The 25,486-nt window shown below is 45.8% G+C and overlaps 1 protein-coding gene across 4 annotated transcripts in view; it reads right to left on the reverse strand.

The window, feature by feature from the left end:
- Positions 1-15,386: 15,386 nt before the first annotated feature.
- The window catches only part of LINGO2 (leucine rich repeat and Ig domain containing 2), a 760,520-nt gene continuing 750,420 nt past the window's right edge, over positions 15,387-25,486 (reverse strand). For all 4 annotated transcript variants that reach the window (XM_073345577.1, XM_073345578.1, XM_073345579.1 and 1 more), the window contains one exon: positions 15,387-25,003. In XM_073345577.1, the coding sequence (XP_073201678.1) occupies positions 23,147-24,967 (1,821 nt within the window). In that variant the 5' untranslated portion in view covers positions 24,968-25,003 and the 3' untranslated portion in view covers positions 15,387-23,146. The remainder of the gene's footprint in view (positions 25,004-25,486) is intronic.

Here is a 25,486-nt window from a genome sequence, read left to right on the forward strand (position 1 = left end):
GCACCCCCGCAACCCCTGGAGTGGCGCCTGCCTGGTGCGGTATAAGGGGAGCTGCGCGCTCCCCCCACCCTCAGTTCCTTCTTGCCAGACAACTCTGACAGAGGGGAAGGAGCGTGGGATGTGGAATAGACATGAGCAACACATCTCGAAGAATACCAGTTACGGAAAAGGTAACTGTCTTTTCTTCTTCGGGTGATTGCTCATGCGTATTCCACAATAGGTGATTCCAAGCTATATCTGTTGGAGCTGGGTAGGAGTTCACAAATTCCCAGGAAGGAGGACAGCCCTGCTGAACCCGGCATCATCCCTGGTTTGGGGGACAATCGCATAGTGCGAGGTGAATGTGTGAACCGAAGTCCTCGTGGTGGCCCTACAAATGTCCTGAATGGGGAAGTGAGCCACGAAGGCAGGCGTCGAGGCCTGTGCCTGAGTCGAGAATGCCCTCACAATGGGTGGTGGGGGGACATCCGCCAGCTCATAACAGGAACGGATGCATGAAGTGATCCGACTGGAAAGCTGCCGAGTGGAAATTGGCTGGCCCCTCGCATGCTCAGCTGAGGCGACAAACAGTTGCAAGGACTTTCTAAATGGCTTGGTCCGCTTGAGGTAGAAAGCCAGAGCCCGCCGCACATCGAGGGTGGAGATGGCGCTCCTCACTGGATGCATAAGGCTTGGGGCAGAGGACCGATAGAAAAATGTCCTGACCCATGTGGTAAACGGAGACCACCTTTGGGAGGAATGTGGGGTATGGGCAGAGCTGGACCTTGTCCTTATGGAAGACAGTGTACAGCGGCTCGGAGGTCAGGGCCCTGAGCTCTGAGACTCGCCTGGCCGACGTGATTGCAACCAGGAAGGCCACCTTCCCCGAGAGGTGAGACCAGGAGCACAGGGCCAGTGGCTCAAATGGGGGCCCTGTGAGACGAGCCAACAGGTCCATTGCGGGACCAGAGGTCTAGAATACGGAAAAAGATGGTCCAAACCCTGAAGGAACCGGCCAGTCATAGCATAGGAAAATACTGTGTGCCCTTGCACCGGCAGATGGAAGGCCGATATGGCTGCCAGGTGCACCTTGACTGACAAGGGTGTCAGGCCCTGGGCCCTCAGGTGGAGGAGGTAATCAAGGATAAGTTGAATGGGGCAGTCACCGGGGAGACACCCTGGTCCGAGTGGAGGGCCATCTACTTTCGAGGAGGACACACTGAACCTGCTCTGAGAACGTCCTTTCCTCTCCACCTAACCACTGAGCAGCTATGCCGCGAGGTGAAGAGCTGCCAGGTTGGGGTGGAGGAGGCGGCCCTGGTCCTGAGAGAGCAGGTCAGGGCAGACCGGCAATGGTCACAGCAGAGCTACCGCCAGGCCTATGAGGGTCCTGTACCAATGCTGCCTGGGCCATGCCGGGGCAATCAGGAGGACCTGGGCCTTGTCTGTCTTTATCTTCTCCAGGACCCTGCTGATTAGAGGGAACGGGGGAAAGGCGCAGAGAAGCCGGCCTGACCAGGATAGGAGAAAGGCATTGGAGATAGCGCCCCTCCCCAGGCCCCCCCAGAGCAGAACCGGGGGCATCGCCAGTTCTGCTGAGTCATGAACAGGTCCACCTGGGGAGTTCCTCACCTTCAGAAGAGCCGGTGGGCCAGTTCCAGGTGGAAGGACCACTCGTGATGCGAGGAAAAGTCCCTGCTCAAGTGATCTGCCCTCTCGTTCCAGGTGCCCGGTAGGTGGAAAGCCTTCAGGTGGATGTTGTGGGCTATACAGAAGTCCCACAGCCTGAGGGCTTCGTGGCAGAGGGCAGAGGATCGGGCCCCACCCTGCCTGTTGATATAGAACTTCGAGGCCATTTTGTCTGTGAGGACCCTGACTACCTTGCCCTCCAGGTGCGAGCGGAAGGCCATACACGCCAGGTGCACTGCCCCGAGCTCTTTGATGTTTATATGTAAGGTCAGGTCTCGAGCCGACCACAGGCCTTGGGTCTGAAAGTTCCCCACATGGGCCACCCAACGCAGGTCCGACGCATCGGACACCAGCTCCAACGATGGGGCCCTGTCCCTAAATGGGACCCCTTGGAGCATGTTGTTTGGGGAGGACCACCACCATAGGGAGGTGATCACAGAGTCTGGCACGGTGAGGACCTTGTCCATCCTATCCGTGGCCTGGGAGAACTTTGAGGCCAACCAGAGCTGGAGGCAAACCCTGGCTGTTGTCACCGGGAACCTCGTGACCGAGTTGATGAGACCTTTCATCCTCCTGCATCCAGGAGTGCCCTGATAAACTCTATCCATTGGACCGGGACTAATGTGGCCTTGGTGTTGTTTACCAACAGACCCAAGGCAGTGCACATGGACAGGAGGAGCGCCACGTGATCCCTCACCTGCGACCTGGAGGTGCCCTTGACAAGCCAATCATCCAGATAGAGAAATATCTGGACCCCCGCTGTCCGAGGCAGGCCCCTACCACCGACATGCATTTTGTAAACACCCTGGGGGCAGTGGACAGACCAAATGGGAGGGCCGTGAATTGGTAATGATTCTGTCCCACAACGAAATGGAGGAAGTGCCTGTGCCCCTGAAACATGCGGATGTGGAAGTACGTGTCCTGTAGATCGAGGGCAGCGTACCAGTCCCCGGGATCCACGGAGGGGATGATGGAGGCCAGACGGAACTTGAGCTTCACCATGTACTGGTTCAGATCTCGGAGGTCCAGGATGGGCCTGAGCCCCCACTTTGGTCTTTGGGATAAGAAAATAACGGGAGTAATACCCCTTGCCCATGAACCCCTCGGGCACCGCCTCTATTGCTTCAAGACCTAGGAGCCGCCCCACCTCCTGCACAAGCAGAGCTTCGTGCAAGGGGTCCCCCAAGGGGGACAGGGGTGGGGAATGGTTGGGCGGGGAGGAAGTAAACTGGAGGGTGTAACCCCGGGAAATGGTGTTGAGGACCCATCAATCCGAGGTTAGCTGCAACCATTCCAGGAGGAAAGCATCCAACTGGTTGGAGAAGGGAAGCTTTATTGGGAATGGATCCCTGATGAGGACTGGTGGGGTGCCCCCGAGCGTCCCGTCAAAAATGCCTTTTCCTTGCCTGCTTGCCCTTGGAGGACCCAGGCTGGGGGGCAGGAAAAGACTGCTTCTGAGGGCATCTCTTATAGTGGCCTCACACTTCAGGAGGGTGGCCTGGGCAGGAGTCTGCTGCAGATTGACCTTAGGTTTTGCCGGAGCCTGGACATAGAGGCCCAGAGTCTGGAGGGTTGTGCGGGAGTCTTTCATGCCGTGCAGCCTTGTATCTGTATCCTCTGCAAACGGAGCTTTCCCGTCAAACAGGAGATCCTGCATGGAAGACTGCGCCTCGCTAGACAGCCCAGAGAGCAGGAGCCATGACGCCCATCTCATGGACACCGCGGAGGGAACTGATCGTGCGGCCATGTCCACAGCATCTGAGGCTGCCTGCAGGGACGCCTTAGCGACTGCGGCCCCTTCCTCCACTAGCACTCTGAACTCCTTCCTATCTCGCTCCTGGAGGGAGTCCTCAAACTTGGGCAGGAAGCCCTGCAGATTGAATTCGTGCCGGCCCAGGAGAGCCTGATGGTTTGCCACTTGTAACTAGAAGCTCAAAGATGAATAAACTTTCCTTCCGAAATAGTCCAGTCTCCGAGAGTCTTTGTTCTTTGGGGTCGGGAATGGCTGACCCTGCCGTTCCCTGTGGTTGACCGACTCGACCACCAGGGATTTGGGCGCCGGGTGGGTATACAAGTATTCATGCCCCTTAGTGGGTACAAAGTACTTGCGATCTGCCTTTTTAGAGATGGGGTCCAATGAGGCCAGAGTTTGCCACAGGGCATTTGAAATCTTAGCCACCCCTTCATGGAGAGGCAAGGCCACCCTACCTGGTGCCGATGGGGACAACACGTTAAACAGGGAGCCTGAGGGCTCCTCCATCTCCTCTGCCTGGAGGTAGAGGCTTGCTGCCACCCTCTTTATTGCCGTCTTGGTGGCCCTGAAATCCTCCTGCGGGACGGAGAGGGGGACGGGGCTGCAATCACCTCCTCCGGGCGGGGCGAGGAGGCCGGTGCAGTGCTCTGGGTATCGGCTAGCACCAGAGGGTCCACTACTTGGTCGGACTCTGGGCATGGTGCCAAGGACGCACGTCCCACTGCCTCCTTTCTCAGGGGTCTGGAGAGGGAGGCCGACGGTGCCGCTGAAACTCCGGCCACTGAGCGAGCTCCCACTGGGGGCTGCGCCAGAGGCCATGGTGCCCACTGGTACCATTGGGCTGGCCACGACGCTCGGTGCCACTGCACACTTGCTGTGGCCCCGGCAGGGCCGGCTGTTCGGGTTGTCTGGCCTGGCCCATTGAAGGATGGCTATGAATGGAGACCGGGCTGGCATAAGATCTGCTGCTGTCTCTGGACCGGGAGGAGTAGCGATGCCGGGATCTACGACAGCCACGGGACTGCGATCTCAACATGGAGGACTGGTTCAGGCGGAAACAGCTGCTCTGCGAATGGCCTCGACAGGCAGACCCGCGACGGCGAAATGCCAGTGATCGATGGCTGGGGCTGCGATGTCTTGGCGGAGACTTGGAGCAGGAGTCCAAGTGGGAATGGCATCGACGACCGTGCTGTGATCGACTGTGGTACCCTCTCCAAGATGAGGACCATTGGCGACACCCGCCGCAGTCCCACCAACATTCGCTCCTTGAGGACAAGCAGTGCCACGAGTCCCCGCGGAACGGAACCCAGCCAGCCAGTTTGGTCGGCATCGAGGACGATCCACCTGGACTCTGCTCCGAGCGATCGCTGGGCAGTGATTGGCGTCAGGAACGTTCCCTCGACTGAGACCGGTACCAGGCCGGAGGCGACTGCGGAGATCCCAGCGGCGGCTTGCCTCTGGAGCGCGGGGCCTACATCGGAGGCGCTCCAGGCACCGCCATGGACATAACGTCCCGGGCTGCCTGGAGGGCTTCAGGCGTGGAGGGCGTCCGGAATCCGGAGAGGCCTGTTCTGAAGGGGCCGGCCTACTCAGCTCAACGTGAGTCGGAGGCCTGGGGCCTGGTGGTGATCGAGGACTGCCCGACATGGGTCTAGCCTCTGTCCCAGACTTCCCCTGGTGCCGTTGCAAAGAGGGAGTCTTCCTGGCCCTCTTGACGTGCCCCATGGACAGGGAGCGGTGCCAACCGGTCGATGGCACTGGCGGGTCGCCGTGTACTGATGCTGCGGTGCTGGGTACCGGTTCAGAGTGGTGTGCTGAGGTTGGGGTCAGTGCTGACTCCATTAGGATGGCCCAGAGCCTAATGTCCCTTTCTCTTTTGCTCCGAGGCTTAAACGACTTGCAAATCTTGCATCTTTTGCTGATATGGGTTTCTCCCAAGCAGCGCAAACAGTCTGCTTGCGGATCACTTATTGGCATAGAACGCCTACAAGAGCCACACGACTTAAACCCCGGGGCATGGGGCATGCCCCGGCCCGGGCTCACTGACTAACTAAGCACCTAACTAACTACAGGTACCAACGCTGAACGAACGAAAAGTTCTGGGGACGAGCTACAGGAAAACTGGAGCAGAGCAGTTCTGACAAACCTTCACCGGTGGCAAGAAGGAACTGAGGGTAAAGCGAACGCACAGCGCCCCATATACCACACCATAGCAGCACCACTCCAGGAGTTGCTAGAGATGATCCCCTACGGGGTCTGCTAGGGGAAAAACTTCTGGCACTGGTGCACGTGGCGAGCATGCACACCTATTGTGGAATACACATGAGCAAGCACTCGAAGAAGAAGGGAAAACTGAGGGGGGATTTGATAACAGCCTTCAATTACCTGAAGGGAAGTTCCAAAGAGGATGGAGCTCAGCTGTTCTCAGTGGTGGCAGATGGCACAACAAGGAGCAATGGTCTCAAGTTGCAGTGGGGGAGGTCTGGGTTGGATATAAGGAAAAACTATTTCACTAGGAGGGTGGTGAAGCACTGGAATGGGTTAACTAGGGAGGTGGTGGAATTTCCAGCCTTAGAGGTTTTTAAGGCCCGGCTTGACAAAGCCCTGGCTGGGATGATTTAGTTGGTATTGGTCATGCTTTGAGCAGGGGGTTGGACTAGATGACCTCCCGAGGTCTCTTCCAACCCTGATCTTCTATGATTCTCCGAATTTACCTACTCTTCTTCCCAGCCAACCCTCGGTGCTGGCCTTTCCTCCTTTTAAGTCCAACCCTGCACAGGTTTAGCCAGGCAAGGCTGATTGGCCCCAAGCTTCCTTGCCTTTATAGGATGGGCCACCCTGTTACACCACTGAATATCCTTTGGATGGTAATAGCTGTCAGATATTTCTGGCCTAAATTGGATTAGAACTGGTGAGCTAGAGAAGAAAGACTCCATATTCCATTAAAAACCTGCTGTGCCATCCATTCCCTCTTGGTATCAGTCTCCCTAGTGAGCGCTTATTTAGGTGGGTAGACCCATAGACTTCAGTGGGATCATGCAGAGTGGGCAAGGGCTACACAATCTGGCCCTACATTTATATATGTTGCTAATTATATCATTGCCTTGCTCTACCACCAAAAACCCTTCTTAAAAGCTTTGGGCCATATCCTGAGTGGGGCTGGGCATCTACAACTCCAACTGAATTCAGTGGATTTGTAGGTTCTCATTTCCTCTCAGGATTTTGCCCTTTTTAGTTACTTTTAAAAAAATAAATACAGGCAGGACTACCAATATTAGATCTGTAAAACAAGGCAGAATTGCATTGCTGCAGATTGGAGCAGTTAAACGGAGGGCTTGCATAAACAATATGTGCTATATTGTAAAGCTTACAAAAGCACAGTGGGATGGCCAGCTTTGTCACTATTTACCATGCAGATGTTTAATTGGAAATGTAAATAATATATTAAGCTCTCAGCTTCAGAATCAGTTTCCGCCATTCACCGTATCTGTTTCTGGATCAGTGAAGGGTGAGATGAATTTCTCGAGATGAACTCCAGGACTGGTTTGCTAAACACTAGGCAAACAACCCTCTTTGCTTGTTTGAGAGTAAATACAGGGCTTCGGGAGCCCCTCCTGGGCACTGCATCTGCACATGGTCTCGATGTTCAACCAAAACCAAGGATAGAACACAGCATCCATCCAGCTCCTACTCTGGCATAGCCTACAATGGCTACCTGACGTGCTCCCAACCAGCCAGCCTGCCTTGTAATTGCTCAGTGACCCAATCTGGACCTGGACACCACAGTATTGTTCCTGATAATATATGCTGATCGCTGACTTCCATGGGACCAGGACATAGGCCATGGACCCAAAATATAATTATGTAGAATTCCTGATTCAATAGGTTAATTTAGCTACAAATAAGTAGCCTTTCAAAGTAGAAGGTGAAATACTGATTCCCACTGTCACCTTTTCCTTTGTAGTGTGGCTGGATGAATCCAGACATTAGATTGCCAAATGGCACATGTCCCTTATGTTCCATGTCAGAGCTGTTATTCCAGCCACCAGCACTCTGAAGTCACTAACTTTACCTTTTACAACTGGTCTCATGGTACATGTACATGGTGCAGCTGTGTGCAGTTCCATGTACCCATTCTTCAGGGGCAATTTTAGTACAAGCAACACTGCTTCCATAGCTGGGTGTGGATCATATAAAGCATCCTAACCCTGCCCATGCACCTGGAACTGAGTCATACACTATTGTGCAAGAGCTTTGTGCTATATGTGTGTAAACCATGGAAGTTTTAGACTAAAAAATTATCTGGCAGGCTGCTGCGTTAGCATTACAGTTACAAACGATTTAGAAGGCAATGATGTTTTCATCTTGGTATTTAACTGTGGCATAGCCTGTAGGTATGTTTGCAATCACACAGCGCCAACTCCATCCCCGGTGTAATATCAATGACCCCACTGGCATTACAACAGTGAATTACTCACATTCGGTAAAATATATATACACACACATATACCATAAGGTAAATACAGTGATGCCCTGCACTTTGAGTAGGCATTTATACCTTTGCAAAGCACTACATTACAGGTTTGGTAGTATTTTACATCCACTTCCTACAGAAGTAAATGGATACACAGTTTGAAGGGCAAAGGAGAATCAGCCCTAAGTGACTAGCACAAAGTCACAGAGAGCTTTAGTGTGCAATGAATACAGGATCAGAAGCTTGGGGAAAAACAGACACACTTAGTTTGATTACTGACAATTCCCCCTCCCCATCCACTACACTTGTCCTGATTCTGGCTAATTACAGGTAGTGCTGCTTATAGTTAAGGTTTTCACAATAAATTTCCCATGCTGGGTGTCTGCCTCAGGCCCAATGTGTGAGGAAAATTTCAGCTAAAATGGTTCAGCCATTTCTCAGAATGAGATTAGGGAACAATACATTGTTCTGCCCATATTATAAAAATTCTTACCGCTGTTTCATTGAGGAGCTGTGGTATCTCCATGCTTTGGAATATGGACTTGAAATTTGACAGAGAGGGTCACGGTGGTGTCAAGCTTGCCTTTTGTCACCTCAGGCAAATCTGTTCAAGTTACAAGGCTCTGAAAAGCTCAGATCACATATGCTTAGTAGACACTTTTAAGGGTCTGGCAGCATGTTCCAGCCCCTCACAGCTCGTACATGCAGCCCTGATTGCACATGCCTTATCCCCAGAGGGTGACTGAATATACTCCAGCCCAGAGCTCATGGCTCTGAGTAGACATTCCCTTCCATTTCTCCTCTCAGCTGCCAGGGGCTGCTGTGACACCAGGCACTGCAAATGCGAGCAGGCAGACTGTCTCTTCTGTGCTTCCAGTGCGCCCGCAGCTAGCACCCAGGCAGTGAGGGGAGTAGAAGGAATATGCCGCTTGACTGGAAATGCGAGGGAGTGGCAATAATAGCATGTGATCATGCACTAAAGACTGCAGCACAATGTACATATACTAGGGGGCTGAATTAAGGTTGCGCTGGACAACTTAATTCTGGCATTTTCTAGCTTGTGAGTGCTTGACTTTGCAACTTTTAAGTTTCTTTTCTAAAGTAGTTTTGGATGCAACCATTATAGACAGTGAGCACTACATATGTGGCTAATACTGTATTAGCCAATCACCACCACCACACTTATTACTCAAGCACCTCAAACAAAACACAGGAGAAGCTTTATTTTCATTTATTTTTTATGAAAGTATTTTATTTTTGCGTCTCAACAGATGAAATTCATAACCTTGTTTTCTGATAAGACAATTTAAACATACAAAGCAATTACAACAATGTGCCTTTCAGCTTTTTTAATTTTATTTAATCAACTGACAGTTTGGAAGGACACAGACAATAGGGCTTTAGCAGAACAATGTTACAATTAAAAATTGATTCCTATGAAAAACAATTACAATTGTTGTTGAAAAGATGGAGTAGAGGTTTGTTCTTTTGATTAGCACACACTGAATTAAAAACCATTAGTAATGAAATGAGGTGGTCTGTAGCTTTCCTTCCTGCGGAAGGAGAGAGGGAACTCATCATATTAAAACACGGTCACAGAGGAGTGTCACTTTTAGCAGATTAAAAAAAAATCTCCCAGTCAAACACATCTGTCAAGTTCAGTTGTGACTTTTCATTCATACTACAACAAAGACCACCTGCGACAGGGAGTGCTTCCCCCCGTATTCTCTCTCTCTCTCTTTTTTTTTTTTTTGCAGTAGTCTGAGTCCCCTGGGTAAATAAAATGCTTAGGTTTTTGAAGATATTGTTAAAAATAGAGATGGACCAATAGCCAAATTAATTCTGGGCAGATACCTATTTTCTGTCCAGACCTGAGAAGTGCAGTATATCCTCAACACCCATTCACTTCAGTTCTCACTGACTTGAGCTGAAGGTGTTCTTGAGTGGCAGAAGTGTACACACACACACACACAGTTGTTTTGTTCCCTTGTAGACAGCTGAAGAGGCAATTAAGGACCAGATTCTGATACTTCTACTCTTGTCAAGTAACATATTACTTCATGAATATTCCCATTGACTGTAATGAGACCACCTGAGGAGCAAGGTGCTACTCAATATGAAAAAGGATATTGGAATTTGGCCCTTGGTTTGTGTCATTCTAGCTGATTACTCCATTGCAGAATAGGATCCAAAAGACAGAAGCTGGGGAAAAGGCAGTTGCAAATGTTTGGCTCATGGCTAATTAAAACAATCTTCATGAAAAGATCAAGGCCATCTTGGCCATGGTTCACCATGGCGGCAAATACAGCAAAGAAATTGTTAGGTTAAATTTTGTAGGATAAACATTGAGATCAGGGGCCATGGCTTATTTGGAAACAGGGTACCTGTAGCTATTACAGCTTCAGATGTATTTGTGGGTCTTTTTACTTTCAAAAAACCCCGCAAAATTTGACTACATGATCAAAAACCTGTACAGCACCTCGTTTTTCAGCATTCTTGTAGAAGGAGATCAGCCAAAAGGAAAGCTTTCCAAATATATTTTCTAAGTAGTGTTCTAAATAATATTTCTAAGTAATATTCAGTTCTGAGCGCTTTCTCTCTCCCTCCCTCCCTCCCTCCCTCCTCTTTTTGTGTGCAGGTGACCATGTGTGGCTTGCATTCATTTTGGCATCTGTTCTTTACAGTCAAATGTACACATAGAATTTGTGGTGAAATCTATAGAGGGTTTAATCAAGCCCTGCAAAATAAATATATATTTTTTTAAACCAAGCATTTAACATATCTGTATAAGTGATAAAGCATTGAATTGGGGAAAAGGGAAAGGCTGGTTAATGTGTTTCTTTGACACAAAATGTCAGGTCATACTTTGCAATTCCTCTGCAAACATCATTATTCTAATTCTAAATATGGAGGAACCACTGAGTATAGAGTAGACCACTGCTACCACCCCAAGCATAATTTCTGGGAAAATTTTGTAGAGCTTGTTTTGGATTTCTGAGCATTTATCAAAGTATCTATCTAAATGTCTTTTCTTTAATGGTACCATGTGTAAAGAATTTTCACTCCTTAGTGTGCAATTAATAGAACACCCTCAGCTCCCTAGGTTTTTAACCCTTGAGCTCAGCAGAAGACTATTCCCGATTAAAGGTAGATATTGTTATCCCAATTTACATAGGAAAACTGAGGCAAAGGCACAGACTTAGTGTTAGTGCTTTGCTTAAAACTTGGAAATATCTGGTTCCCAGACCTGGGCTTATACTATTAGGCCTCAGCTCTTTCTGACAGCTAGACCATCCCAGAGAAACACAGTGCTGATCAGATTTCTTTTAGCAAAATGTGACAGCCTGCCAAATCCACTATAGCAAAGACAATCAGACTCCATGAACCCCATTAAAATTAAAGCTCTTATATAAATCAAAGGAGTGTTTTGTGTCTGTAAACTCTTTGCAGTGCAAGCCTGTTCTCTGCTCAAGAAATGAATTACCAACAGGACATTAGAACTGATGCATTGTGCAGACTTCAATCTAGTGTGGTAGCTTTGTAAGCGGAAATGTTGTTTGGTTTTAGTAAATAGCGACACTTTATATAATGGATGTAACCTATTAGTCTTTGTACATACAGCTAATAGCTCCTAGCAAAAGTAAGAGATTAAATTTACTAGCATTGTCTTCCTATAATAAATAAGTGTGCTCTATCACTGGTGCTTTTGAAAAATATAAACTGCAAAGTTATTGGAAAATAGCTCACAAAAATATAACTTCCACTTTACAAAGTGATGAAGTAAATAAGATCATCCAGCTGGTGATTACAGCCCTAACTAGCTAAATGACTCCCTTAGGTGTTAATTGCTGATCCAGGTCTTGCAACCCTGAACAGGATCCCAGTACTGAGGCAAGGTGTTAAACACCAGTGTCACATCATCTTCTATCAGAGCTTCAATTTCATTTGCTCTCTATCATCAGACTTTGTGTTTCACTAACTCATTACTGTACCATGTTTTCTCCTTAATTACTAAGGGTGAAACTGGGCCCTCCCAACACAGAGACTAAAGACTCTGGCTTTGTGTGTGGAGCTCCATGGAGCTTAAGGGAGAAGGAATTGACACCTCAATCTAGAGGCACGACAGAGGGGAGCTTGTTGCCCTCTGTGGCCAATGCATGTGGTTTCTGAATCCAGGAGAATGACCCTTGGTCAACACCCAGTGGATCCTGGAATAAGTGAGCACACATTCCGTCAGTCCAGAGAATGCAAGGGATACACAGGCCCCCCCTTGTACAGCCACTCCAATCGTGTCCCCAATATGGAAGGCTAAATACAAGGGTTATATGGTTCAAAGGATAGTGTGAGCTCTCCACACACAGGAGTATATAATCTTATGGGACCAGGGGTTATTAACAAATGTGCCGCATTCTACTCTCCCTTCCTCCCTCTCCTCTTCAAAGACTGCATTCACTTGAGATCTGACAAACCTTTTGGATGCATTTTGCCATTTAAACATGAAAGGCTTTCAACTCTCCCATACCTGTCTTCCCAGCTCACATGAAAACATGTTGAATCAAGTATCTGATAAGAGAAATAGTAGTTGATGTGGATGCAGGGGGAAAATATCACCAAGTATTTCACCCTCCCCCTTCTTTTTAAAAGTTTATTTATTTAAAGGCAATTTCAATGATTTGATAGTCATGGAGACTGAAGTCTTCTATGCATCTTGAAAGAGATTTTTAAAATCCCTAGGGCCTCCAGGCACATAGAGACCACTGATTTTCAATAAAAATTGTGCTCCTAGATATATTGGGTGCTTTTGAAAAATCTCTTGCAAAACTCCTACAGCCCAGACGGAGATAGCAGAAATCTACTTATTATGACTTGCCAATGTGTCTCATACCTCTTCTGAAGGGGTCAGCTTTATGGGAGAGAGGAGTTCATTCTCCATGCCCATTCAGTCCCTGTGCTGAAATTTTCAAGGAGGTTGCCAGTGACTTAGTGCCCGGGGTGGTGGTGATGGTGTTCTCTGTCTGGTCTGCTGCAAGATCTGGATACATCAGACAAGACCAGATGATAACTTGTGATATTGGAACAGGTTATATTTCTGGAGACAACATCAGGTAGCCCAGAAAAGGAACCATAATGGCATAAAAGAATCATAAAATTAGAGGTGGAAGAGCTCTTTCAGGACATCTTGTGCATCTTTCCAAACTGCAGCATTCTCAGCTCTTTGGGAGGAGGTGGGATGGTTCTTCTGCCATGTCATGTTGAAGCTGAATGCATCTTTGCAGACTGGCAATGGTATTCTCAGATTGAAAGGAAAAGAAAGGAAAAACAAAAATAAGCCAAATTCACCTCAGGTCTAATACCAGCTTTGGCCAATGTAGACACTGGTGGAGGTCCCTGGCATCGACACTGCCAAGGGAGGAGACTGCAGTAGCAGAAAGCAGCCAAAACCTTCCTTCTGCTGAGGAGAAGAAAGTAGCATTGCGGGGGTGGGGTCTCAAAGATGTGTGGAGATGTTGTCAGGATGACTGAGGAGAGCACTAATTCAGCACCTCCATATCACTGCTCCCATCAATGAGATTCCAATGGGTGTCCAACCTGCTGTGATGATAACACCATGCCTATCCTTCCTCAAGCTAAATCCCTCTGGGTGCAAAGAGCCCTGCTTGAGCCAGTAATGTTTTTACAGCAACAAAGCAGTTAAATCTTAGTTCAGTGACCCTGCAAATAAAAGCTCCAAAGTGAGCAAAGGGCTGTTCTGTATCTGACAGCACAGCCTGATAAAACTCTTGGCATGTAGTTCTCCTTTTCTCTAGCTCCTTCTCACTGTGCCAAGGGAAGATGAGACTTCTGACAGTCGGGATAGGCCAGGACACTACCTATGGCTCTTTCCAACAGCGCTGATCATGAGAAAGACCTAAGGAGAAATCCTGGCACTATTGAAATACATGGCAAAACTTCCTCTGGCTTTACCCCTGCTGAGTAGATAAATGCTGAGCACAGCTCTTTCTGCTCTAACTTGTTTCTCCCCAGCAGACAATTTGATCCCACACAAGGGACTGTATTTTGGAAAACCTCTGTGAAGATAAGATTAAGTCTCTGGGCTGGACTGCCTCCTCCCTCCATAAAACTCCTGAGATGGGACTAAGATGGAAGAAAACTCCACAAGATTCACATCCTGGAGAGCATGGGGGTGGCAGAGCTTGCCAACCTCAGAAGGAATAGAATTTGGGATCGCTTTCAAATCCCAGTAGAGTCACCCTACCTCCTGGCAATGTGTTTCCATTGGAGTCATGGTTCTAGGGCTTCTCCTAGGACCCACCTTTAAGGAGGAGATTCCTCAGCACAGAAGGCTCCATAGAAAAGGCAATAACAGTCTGTGGCTGTCTTACCTTCCCGCTGTAATCTCTATGGGGCTGGTGTGCAGGATTCCTGCCTGCCTCTTCCCATCATGGGCTTAATTGCTGCTTGCCCTTGACGCTGCAGAGGGCACTATGTGAGGTAGGGATGGAGGGTTGAACTTTGTACATGGAAATCCCCCCTCTCCATACCTATCCTGGGGATGTGACTTGTCCATCTTGTTTTTCCCATGCCTGGGAGCTTTAAGATGTGGCTAGCTGGGAAACAGAACTCAAAAGCAATGAAGTCCTGTGCTGATGGCTGAATTATGCCATCAGCAACATAAGAATTCAGATATTTATCCTGCAGGCAGATAAATATCCTTCACTTTGTTGTCTAACATTATGTGAACCCCGACCAGTTAGCTTACTTTAGTGATTTGTGGCAGAATGCTTTTTTAAAAAAATATAGAATAATAGAAACAAATGAGAGATGGAAAAATCCTGCTAGATCATACAATCCATCTCCCTGCTCTTTCATGTTCTTGAGTGCTTTATCTGGTGAAGTTCTAAATGACACAAGAAAAAGAGTTTCCCCTACTCCCCCGGGATGACTATCCCACAGCCAGAGAACTCATAATGAGGACATCTTCCTGATATTGGGGCTGTATTGTGAAGTTCTTTATATCCCATATGCCACATCGTGGGACTTGGTCTCCCACTAGTGACTGGTGCACATTAGAGGTTAAAGGGTCTATTACACTTACCAGCTTGGGAGTTTTAGTCCTTTACCTCAAGCAGGACAGGCTCATACTTTTAGTTCAAAAGGTCATAGGTTCAAGCCCCCCAATAACCTATAGCAGATGATAGTGATAGGATCATAGTGATCCAGATAGTCCCTTCCCATTCTAAGTCCAGTCCCCTGCTATCGGAGACAACCTCGTCAAATAATCCCATTCGTAAACTTATCAAGATCCACTTTAAATGCATTATGTTGTTCGTCACACTTTTCTTAGCCTTCATTTAGAGTTTTGACTAAGGACTTCAGGACTCAATGTGAGTAGACTACAATTTTTCTTTGCTTGGTTACATTTCATTACCCCCTGGAAGAAAGCAAACAGTTATGATGGAAGTGTAAACTTTCTTCAGTTTTCTCAGTAAGTTTTACAAGTCCATGGAATTATTTATTTAGGATTGGTTATTTTGGCTATGTATGATACACACTGTGACATAAGCCCTAAGAACAAAACAAAATGAAACAAAAAATGACATTCAGGACAGTTCTCATGAGAAACAAAGCTCTTTGTCATTAGCATTAGCAATATTTTGAAACAAGCTTTCAGACAAACCCAAGTTGCCATCTGCTTCATAGATCATAACAACAGGGCTGTTTCATTTTCCATCCGTAATTATGACCATATAAATTTAAAATAAAATACAACACAACTGTTTTTCTGCTTTACCTCATCACCTTTTAAAAATCACATTTAAAAAGTTAAATCACATTTTAAAAAAATCACAAGTTTAAAAAACTAAATCAAATATAACTTATTTTTGCACACACAAACATATACATATGAACTACAGATGTTTGCAGATGGATTTCAGTATGTGTGACAATATTATAATATTTATATGCTATGGCAACCCCACCCTAAACAATGAAAGACTTGTTATCATATACTTGCATATAAGACAGTTTTAGATTGTAAATTCTTTTGGAGCAGGGGCAGTCATTTACTACATTTGTATAGTGCCTAGCACAGTGGGTGCCCCATCTTGCTGGCCGCTATTAACTACCACAATATAAATGTATTTGTTATTAAATAATAATTTGCTTTCCGAAATAATGCTGCATTATCCCATGTATAAACTTACCCCTCCCCAACAGTTAACTTGAAATTTTAGCTTAAAATTCTGGGTTTATACATGAGTTTATGTGGCAGCTGATTTGCTATTACTGCACATAGCAATGTACAGCTTGTTAGTTTGGGTCTGTTGTGTTTATTTATTTATTGCAAATCTGAATATTCATCTCCTGCTCAGCCAGCAATGGTAACTATTAAAGCAATCTGAACAGAAGGTATGCCAATGAAGTGAAAAATAAATAAAACATACATTCTGCATGTTTTTCATGCTAGCTCTCTTAGTATAGAAAACAAAGGGCCAGATTCCAATATCAGCTTTACCAATGTAAACCAGGAAGGCCACCATTATAATGATTGGAGTTACTCGTGATTTACACCAGCCTAATTGAGATAAGTCTGGCTTCAGTTCTTTTGCTCTAACACCTTTGCTCATTGGATACAGACATTTTGCCACCAGTTAGAATAAAATGTCGATTAGCAAGTTACAAGATGAAAATCTGCTCATCTGTTGTCTTCTATTTTGCAGATTAGGGACAAAGTTTTCCTTAAAAATAAAATAAAATGGAACATTTTCTTGACTATTCCAGTGCTTTTCTCATTCTGTTCATGCTATAAATAAAGATTTCTATTTCAGGCTGACATTCTATCAAAGCACCTGCTTCTAGTAAAAGGGGAAAAAATCAGAATCATTCAACCTATGGATTGCTGTCGGCATGTGATTATCTCAGTAGCAAGAAGAACTGTGCAAAACTTGGCTGGTTTCATTGGCAGGGAAAGTTAATTCAAACCTAGTTCTTGGGCGAGGTTCACACATCATAAGATTCTACTTGGAGCTCTAGGTCCCAAATACTCAATGAAACTCCTCCAAATCTGTAGTTGGGGTCAAAGTCATGTGAAGGGTGCATGTGTGAAGAGCTAGAAGAAAGACAAATGGTTGCAACCGACTGAGATTTTTATAACTGCTTAAAGGATTTGGATGCACAAGTCCTATTACATTTAATGGGAGCTGGGCATCCAAATTGCTTATATGGCTTTGAAAAATCTCACCCATTCTCCTCAGTGACTCTCCAGCAACCAGCCCAATGATCGGTTGATCTATCACATAGTTTGTTATTCCCCATGGCGGTTATTTAACTTTTAACCCAGCACCAGCAACAATTCATCTTCTCTTAACTATTGGATGAAATAAATGGCTTTTCAGTTATTTCTTTCTTAAGTCTATCTCACCACAGGCTCTCGCAGAGCAGGGGAGGACTATCCTTGAATCTTGGGGATACAGGCCATGGGATCCAGTGTTTGGCCAGATGCTGCATTACAGCAAAACAGCTGTGTGTAGTGCACTAAACTTCTTGCTACTGCCCAGGTGCTGGTTTTAGGAGATAAAGAATTAAGACCCAGAGGGAAGGATTGGAGCTGGTGACCTTTACCCACCTCACTCACTCCTCAGCTGAGCTGGTAAGAAGAGAGAGGAGGCAGCAGGAAGAGGAAGTGGAGAAGAGCCACAATTGCCACCCCATAGGCTGGAAAGACATCACAAAAGAAAGGGAGTGATACCATGGAAGGATTGGAGTAAAGAAAGAGGAAATAATTACCATTAGCAGAAAGATGGAACAAGTGGATTCACCACAGTGAGGGTTACGGGAGGAAGAGGCATGCCTTGAAGATTCCAGAGTGGAGTGCAGGACTACTGGCCTCCTCCCAATCACAATGGAAGGGGTGCTGGCAAACATGAATTCCTCAAGATGACAACAACAGATGGGGAAGCCAAGGGTAGCTGGAGGTACCCTTTTGTGAGACCTGGTGGTTGGGTTTGGAGGAGCATCCACATGTTAGACTGCTTCACTGAAACAAGCCCAAAATCTGCAGCAAATGATGGCTAAGCTCACTATGGGGGAACATATATTTGTACATAAATTGTGTGTGTTGGCATTTTCCCCAGTTAATAAGTGTTATCTGTCTTTTCAGAATATGAGCTCTTCAGGACAGAGAACACGTATATATCAGTGTATAGAGTGCCTAGCACAGCTGGTGGCTATCCTTACTAGGGCTTCTGGGTGCTCCTGTTTTATCAATAATGTGCAATAATAATGATGAGTGTTTAGAGTGTCTCCCATAACTGGATTTCTATGTAATTTCACAATGTTGAGGGTGTGATTTCATATCTTTCTGCATGGTGATGTTATCACTTGCAGATCCATGTCATGATGCAATATATGGGAAAGAAAATGTATATTTTGGGTCATGTAATAGAGGGAAATCTTTAGAGACAGCCTCAAATGCCCCCACACCTAACACACCATATTGCACCACCACCCCTCTAACAGCTCCTAATTGCCTGCCTTATTTCAATAATGGTTTCTGAAAAGATTGCCAGCTATTGACATCTGCAAGCAGAATATAGAACAAGGATAGTCTGTTCAGGAAGGCTGAGCTATCTGGATGGGAGGAAACTCGGTGAGTCCAGCTGAGTTGATGGGTGGGAGAATGTTGGCAGTGGATGTTGCCTGGCCGAAGAGTAAGGCCAGAACAAAAAATGTATTGTAGGGTGTCATAGAGCTCTCAGGGGACCAGGTAGTCTAGCGGGTAGCACACCCATATAGCCTCTCAGCAGGAAGGCCTTTCAGTCCAGTTCCTCACCAAAGGATAGGTTTAGCTTCACCTTCAGTTTGTAGCATCCTTGACCTCTTTGTATCAGAGGGGGAGTGAGACTGGAATGTGCTTATGCTCCCAGGCAGCAGGGGCAGTTGGCAGGGGAGCCTGGGCCCTCTCACCCCACTGGGCTGCGACCCAGGGCCCTGTGACAGTCAGCAGTCTCCAGCACCCTGGAGTGCCCTCAGAGTTGTCCTCCCTGGGGCACTTCCTACCATCTCTCTCTCCTCACAGCTCCAAGTCCCATATCGATAACAAAAGAACAGTCAACTAAACCTTCAGCCCTAACCGAGCTCAGCATACAGCCCTCTTCCACACAGGGATACTTCTGAGGCACCCTTGTCCAGAAGACCTCAAAGTAAGTCTGTCTTCTTCCCCTTCTGAGCTGAGTTGCTCCCTTTTAAGCTTTCGCTCCAGCTGGAGTATGCTCTGCAGGTCTGCAGAGGTGAGGCTACCTGTCCTTTAACTGCTTCGGGCCCAATGTGGGGTTTGTACACCGTATCACACAGGGTAGCTGAAAGTCTAGACATGTCAGTGTACTTGGGTGCTGGTTGCTCTTCATCCTGACCCTAGTGTCATGCTGTTCTAATATCACCTGGTGACTATTTCCTTTTGATATTGCTCCACATTCCTTTTTAATGCAGTTCTGGGGAGTCACAGTATTCATGCACACTGTAGATTACAAGGCAGGAGCACAATGTGACCTTCGCTTGTCAAAGCAGGGGGATTAGTTCGTTTGGGAGATGCAGTCTGGGTCTTACAGATTTTAGAAGTGGGGTGAGTGATGAGCCTCCTTTCTTCAGTCCCTCTGATGCATTCGCCCCCTGGGACTTCTGCTGCTCTCAACTCTTCCAACTTCTTCCTTTCAAAACCCATGGACTGCATGGCTGCAGCTCACAGTTCTGGTGCTTTAATCACCATGGGATGCCACTTGCATTTGTACGTCTGTAAGTCCTTACAACCAACTCTTTCGAGGTAGACAAAAGACAAGTAAAAGCTAGGGCTAAGGGTTCAATTTGTGCTCACTTTCATTCACTGGCAGGCCCCAGTCATGCATGGGGATACACTAGGGTAGACCCTGAGCAGCAGCAGCAGTCCCAATAAACTCAGTTTAATTCCTCTGAAACTAAACTGGCCTGCAGTCAAGGAAGCTGCTTTCACTCTCTGCTTTCAAAGGAAGGTGAGCAACTGGTCCAAATTTACATAGATTGGACGTGCATAAGGGGCAGAATAAATACTCCTCTGGTCACTGCTCCCATATGTTTGCAAACAGAGCAGCGAAGTGCTTACCTAGAGTCAGAACCTGCATTCTTTGCTCACTCAGTGAAGTCAAGGGCAGATGCCCAAGAAGTATAGGATCAGGTTTATGGGAAGCCAAAAAACAAAACGGGGATAAAATGATTGGTGCCCTATTCTGCCATCTTTACTCATGTTAAGTGGTATCTTACTCTTTGCAAAGTCCCAGTGAAATAAATGGGGCTGTCTAAAGGAGTAGTGTACTACCGAATGCACAGGAAATAGAATCAGGCCATGAGCAAACAGCGGTGTTCAGACAACAAAGCCCAGAACGTACTACCATCCTCTATCTCTTGCTGTGTGTAGTCCTATGGACTAAGTCTCGGCAAGGCCTGCATAGTTATGGATTTTACTACCCACATCATTTTTCATTTAAGTTGCCAGTTCCAGTACCAATCAGATATCCTAACAGCACAATAACTATTTCATTACTTCTGAGATACTGTTTCCAGGTGGGGTGGGGAAGAAGAGGGAAAGGGAAGGGTTCAGCAATGGGGTAGTAGTTAAACTTGAAAATACAATACATTCTAGATTAGTTTCTATGAATACAGCTCTTCCTGATTTTCCCATCACTTTCTTTTTCCTTTTTTTGTGTAATTTAAAATAAACAAACAAACAAAAAAGCCATCCACTTGGATATGTACCAACCACCTAAACCAGAATTCAGCAGCACTTTTGCTCAAAACTTTGATTTTATTGTCAGAGTTAAATCAGGTCATCATCACTACAGGGGAAATGGATTGCTAATGGATAAATGATAATTACAAGGGAAAGGCAAATGGAAATGTCTCCAATTGATAATTCAGCCATTTTTTCCCCCTCATTTATTTATTTATTTTACTATCCATATAAACGTACAATAGCGTTTCAGTGGCTCTGCTGTTTGATCAGCAAAAACAATCTCTCTGTTGTCACGTGTTTATTCAGGAATCACTTCATTTCATTAAAATTCCATAGAATTTCAAAGGACAAAAGGATTATTCCCCACCATATAAATCCCCAGTAATCTAATGTGGTGCATAAAAAAAGGGAACACCCCCTTTGTCCTCAACTACATGAAATGTAGCAATGATTTAAATGGAGATCAACCACTCAAAACAACAGGTTGAGATTTTCAATGCAGTCTAGGTCCTGATCCTGCATTCTGAATCAGGGATCTGCCTGGACAGACTGTAGCCTAGGGGAGTTAAACACCCCTCCTTATTTATAGCAACAGAAGAACTGTGTCTAAATCCCATAGCTCTGCTGTGAAAATCTCAGCAAAGAACATGGGTAACTTTTTCAAAAGTGGCTAAGTCCCAATCAGAGTCAGTCAATCTGATTCATGCTCTGAAGTGTCCATGTCAAATTTTCAAAATGAGACTTAGGCTCCCAAGTCACATAGGCACTTTTGAACAGTTTACCCTAGGTTGATTTTATGCTCATTCTAGTTAAACACATTGATTATTATTCTTACTCAAAGTTGTTCCAAATAATTTATAAATCATACATAATTGCCAACCAAACATTTAAATAAATTAATCTATGGCTCATATTTATCAGGACATTACAAGGTGGTTAAACACTACCCCCTCCCACCAAGAGTTGGAAAATACTAGTACTCTGAAATATCTTTTTGATACCAACAGTACAATGAGTTGACATTACAGTTCCAAGCCCTTTTTGCATGATCTTTAGAGGAATAAAACAAACACATATATAAAGATAACCAGTGTTCCTCTTGCCTTTTCCCCTCCACATAAACAAACAAATGAAAAAAACCCAACAGATTGCCACCTCATGCTCTGGGCCATTGTCCCTAAAAAAACCAAGACAATACAATTATTAAAATGGCAGATTGAAGTAATCTGTTAATGGAAATTAGCTTTTGTGTTTATATGTTATTTATTAATAGATGGGATGAGATTGACAGTGGCTAGAAGTTCATTATAATTGGCAGTACTTTGGCCTTTTGGAGGCTATCATGTTTTAAACATTTCTTTAGGAGCATGATCCTCTTATTATGCATGGATACCTCTGGTTTATTGGCATTGGAGAAGAGTTCATTCCTATCAACAGAGCTTTTATACATTTTAATTCACTCCCGCAAATATTAAGGTGACCATATGTTCCTAGGAGTACACAGAATGCATTACCTTCTTTCCTTTCCCCCCAGTACACATTAACATTTTAAGAATGGCTTGGAAATTAAAACCAAGGGGTGACAAAAACAGATCTCTTTTTTCAAAGTATAATTTATCTCATTTATAGGTCTGTTACGCCTAGTAGGTGGTGCTCTCCTGGGTGAGAACCAGGGCTTTGTTACAGTAAACTGGTCCAGTGTGATATCACAGATATAAAAAATATTCCATTCTGTATCAAAACTAGGCACATGCCTTTTATTTATATGAAGAGAAGATCAACAGAGCAGGACATTTGTGCCCTAAGCTATGTCTCTCTGGTCTTCTACATGAGAACAAAAGTATCTTGTGTTGTCTCATCAGTAACTACAGAGGTCTAATTTTAGGTTTGACTGTAGTTAAGGGGAGGAGTGACATCACACTTGGGTCAGTCTCGGTGGATATCTCAAAGCACAGCCTCTCATTCATATTGCTTTAAAATGTACACAGTATATATGTATATTAAAAAAAGATAAGATCAATTTCTTTGTGGTGTTGAACCAACTATAAGGTATGATGCAAGGCTTTAACAAATGAGATCTATAGATACAAATTTCACTGTAGAGTATGTTTTAGACAAATGTGTCTTTTTTAATATGTAAATCCTACACTGTAGGGTTTTTTCCCTTTCTTTTTCTTTTTTGTAGTGCTAGAAAATGTTGAACAACTGTCCATGAACATGAGCCAACCGTTCATTACTGAGATCCCCAGAATGCCAATATTTGCAATGCAAACAATTAGTACCATTTACCAACTATTTGAAAGGCCCTGACACACATGCCTCAAGGTTAGGAGGCTCTACTTTACAACTCCAAATAGTCTTTCCATTTCCACATAACCATTTGACACAGTGACAGCTGCATTAAGCTGCCTCCGCCTAGCAATTCCACATGCCAGGCTTGTTTAACTGGTTATAATGCCACAGAAAAACCACTGCTAGCAGTATACCATCAAATCATTTTCATATTGAACCTCCGTGGTCCAGCAACCTCCCCTTCAACTACAGCACCGTTGTTTTTGCGGGGGACATACTCAAGGTCAATGCTGGTTTTGTGCTTGCCTTTCCCTCGGCTCCACACAAAAAGAAGTAGGAAACAAAATAAAACAACTCCAAGGAATGTGAAACAGCCCATGGCTGTGGACACCAGTATTGTCTTAAGGTCCAGAGAGAAGGTGTTCACACTGGTTCCATTGGAACTGGTGTCATTGGAGTCTGTCATATACATAGGGGTCCTATTGGCGTAAAGGAAACGGTCCGAAGTGAATCCTTTTACCGTAAGGGAGGCTGAGTATGTGTCATTCCCAGCTGCGTTACTTGCAATACAAATGTAGAGTCCAGTGTCTTGATCTTGAGCAAATCGGATCTCCAGCATGCCATCTCCCAGCACCGTGGCTCTTCCATTTGATTTAGTTGTGATCAGCCTCCGTCGTGGCGTCACCCAGGAGATGGTGGGTTGAGGGTCCCCATCGGCATTGCACATCAGCTGCACTGTCTGTCCTTCCTCCACTACCAGGTACTGCAGTTTCTTGTCTCGTATCTTGGGCTTCTTGCAGGTGAAATAAAAGGAAAGGGCGGTGCTGTGAAAGTCTTGGAACAGCTTCTCTCTGACGCTGTCTGGGCCGGCACACATAGGCTGCTGACTACCAAACTGTAAGATAGGCTGCCTTTGTAATAGCCAAAGGAGGCGGCAATCACAAGCCAGGGGGTTATTGTTAATGCAGAGGATCTCAAGAGTTTGGGGGGAATGGAATACATTCTCTTCTAGCGTTTCTAACAGGTTTTGGGACACATTAAGTACACGCAAGAACCGGAGCCCTTGGAAAGCATGTGGTTCAATGGTACGTAACTGGGCCCCCACCATGTGCAATTCCTGCAGACGCACTAAGTCTGCAAACATGCCTGCCTCAATGGTGCTTATGGGGTTGAAGGAGAGGTTTAGGTGTGTCAGGTAAACCAGGTGTTTAAGAGCAGAATAAGGTATTGCAGACAGGTTGGTGTTGGTGACTGAGAGAGAAGTGAGGTTGAGACCATACAGGCTATTGGCAGGCATCATGTCCAGTAAAGGCCAATAGTTGATCTCCAGGTCTTTTAGGCGAAACAATCTCTTAAAGGCATACACAGGCAAAAGGTTAATGTTGAGATGTCTCAGATGCAGACTGATGAGGTTGTGAAGGTGGGAAAGGGCTTCTGTTGGTACAGCTGTTAGGTTGCATTTCTCCAGGGTGAGCTGCTCCAGGCTAAGCAGTCCACTGAAGGCCCTGTGGGATATATAAACCAAATCATTGTCCCCAACCTCAAGGGACTTTAGGTTATGCAGATCCTGAAACATGTAGTCCAGCAAAATGACAATCTTGTTTTCACTTATATCAAGCTTGGTTAAGTTTGACAACCCTGTGAATACCCCTAGCGGGACTAGCTTTAGACGGTTTCCTTTCAGTCTCAGAGAGCGCAAGTTGAAAAGATTGTTAAAGGCTCCAGGCTCTACATTGGCAACAATATTGTCACTGAGGTCTATCTCCTCGAGCAGCGGGTAGGATGTGAATTCCTCAGGGTTGACGCTCTTCAGCCGGTTCTTGCTTAGATCCAGGATTTTGGTCTCGATGGGGATACCCTCAGGGATGGAGATCAGGCGCCTCCTGTGACAGCTGACAGACTTGTTCTGCGCTGAGCACTCACAGCGGGCTGGGCAGCCTATGGTGGACCCCATGAAAACGAGCAGCACAGCCAGACCTAGGAATGGCTGCCAGCATGATATGGCCGTGTGAAGCATGACTCCACCGATGTTGTTTACTCCTCGGTCACGAGCCTGGCAGAAGAGTGAAGAAAAGGGGGAGAAGTTAAGTTAGTAGCTAAATACTGTTTTAACCAGATTTCTGGCATCCATTTCAGAGCAGTCTCATAGATTTCCATTCAAAACCACAACAAAAGCCATAGCAAATGGAGACAAAAGGAAAACATATTTCCATTACAAGTCAAGGGACATGTCTAAGAATCCGTTCATTTGGCATTCTGCCCCCAGATTTCAGATACATCATGCAGCAGTTTTTCCTACTGGATGCAGTGACGGGGATATTTTTTTCCCATTTGAGTCTCTGCATGACGGTGCTGCTGCTAAATCAGACACTCTATGCTAACAGGTCTAGCAATAAAGTGAATCACGCTTACAAAATGTATGCAGCACTGGGACTCAATGATGTGATATTAAAACTTTTGTCTTTCCTGTTTCAATATTTTAACTGTGAACCTTAAGTTGCATTCACTTCATTTGTATAGAAAAGAGAGTTTCCTA

Source organism: Lepidochelys kempii, chromosome 5, assembly GCF_965140265.1.
Source record: "Lepidochelys kempii isolate rLepKem1 chromosome 5, rLepKem1.hap2, whole genome shotgun sequence".
Lineage (NCBI taxonomy): Eukaryota > Metazoa > Chordata > Testudines > Cheloniidae > Lepidochelys > Lepidochelys kempii.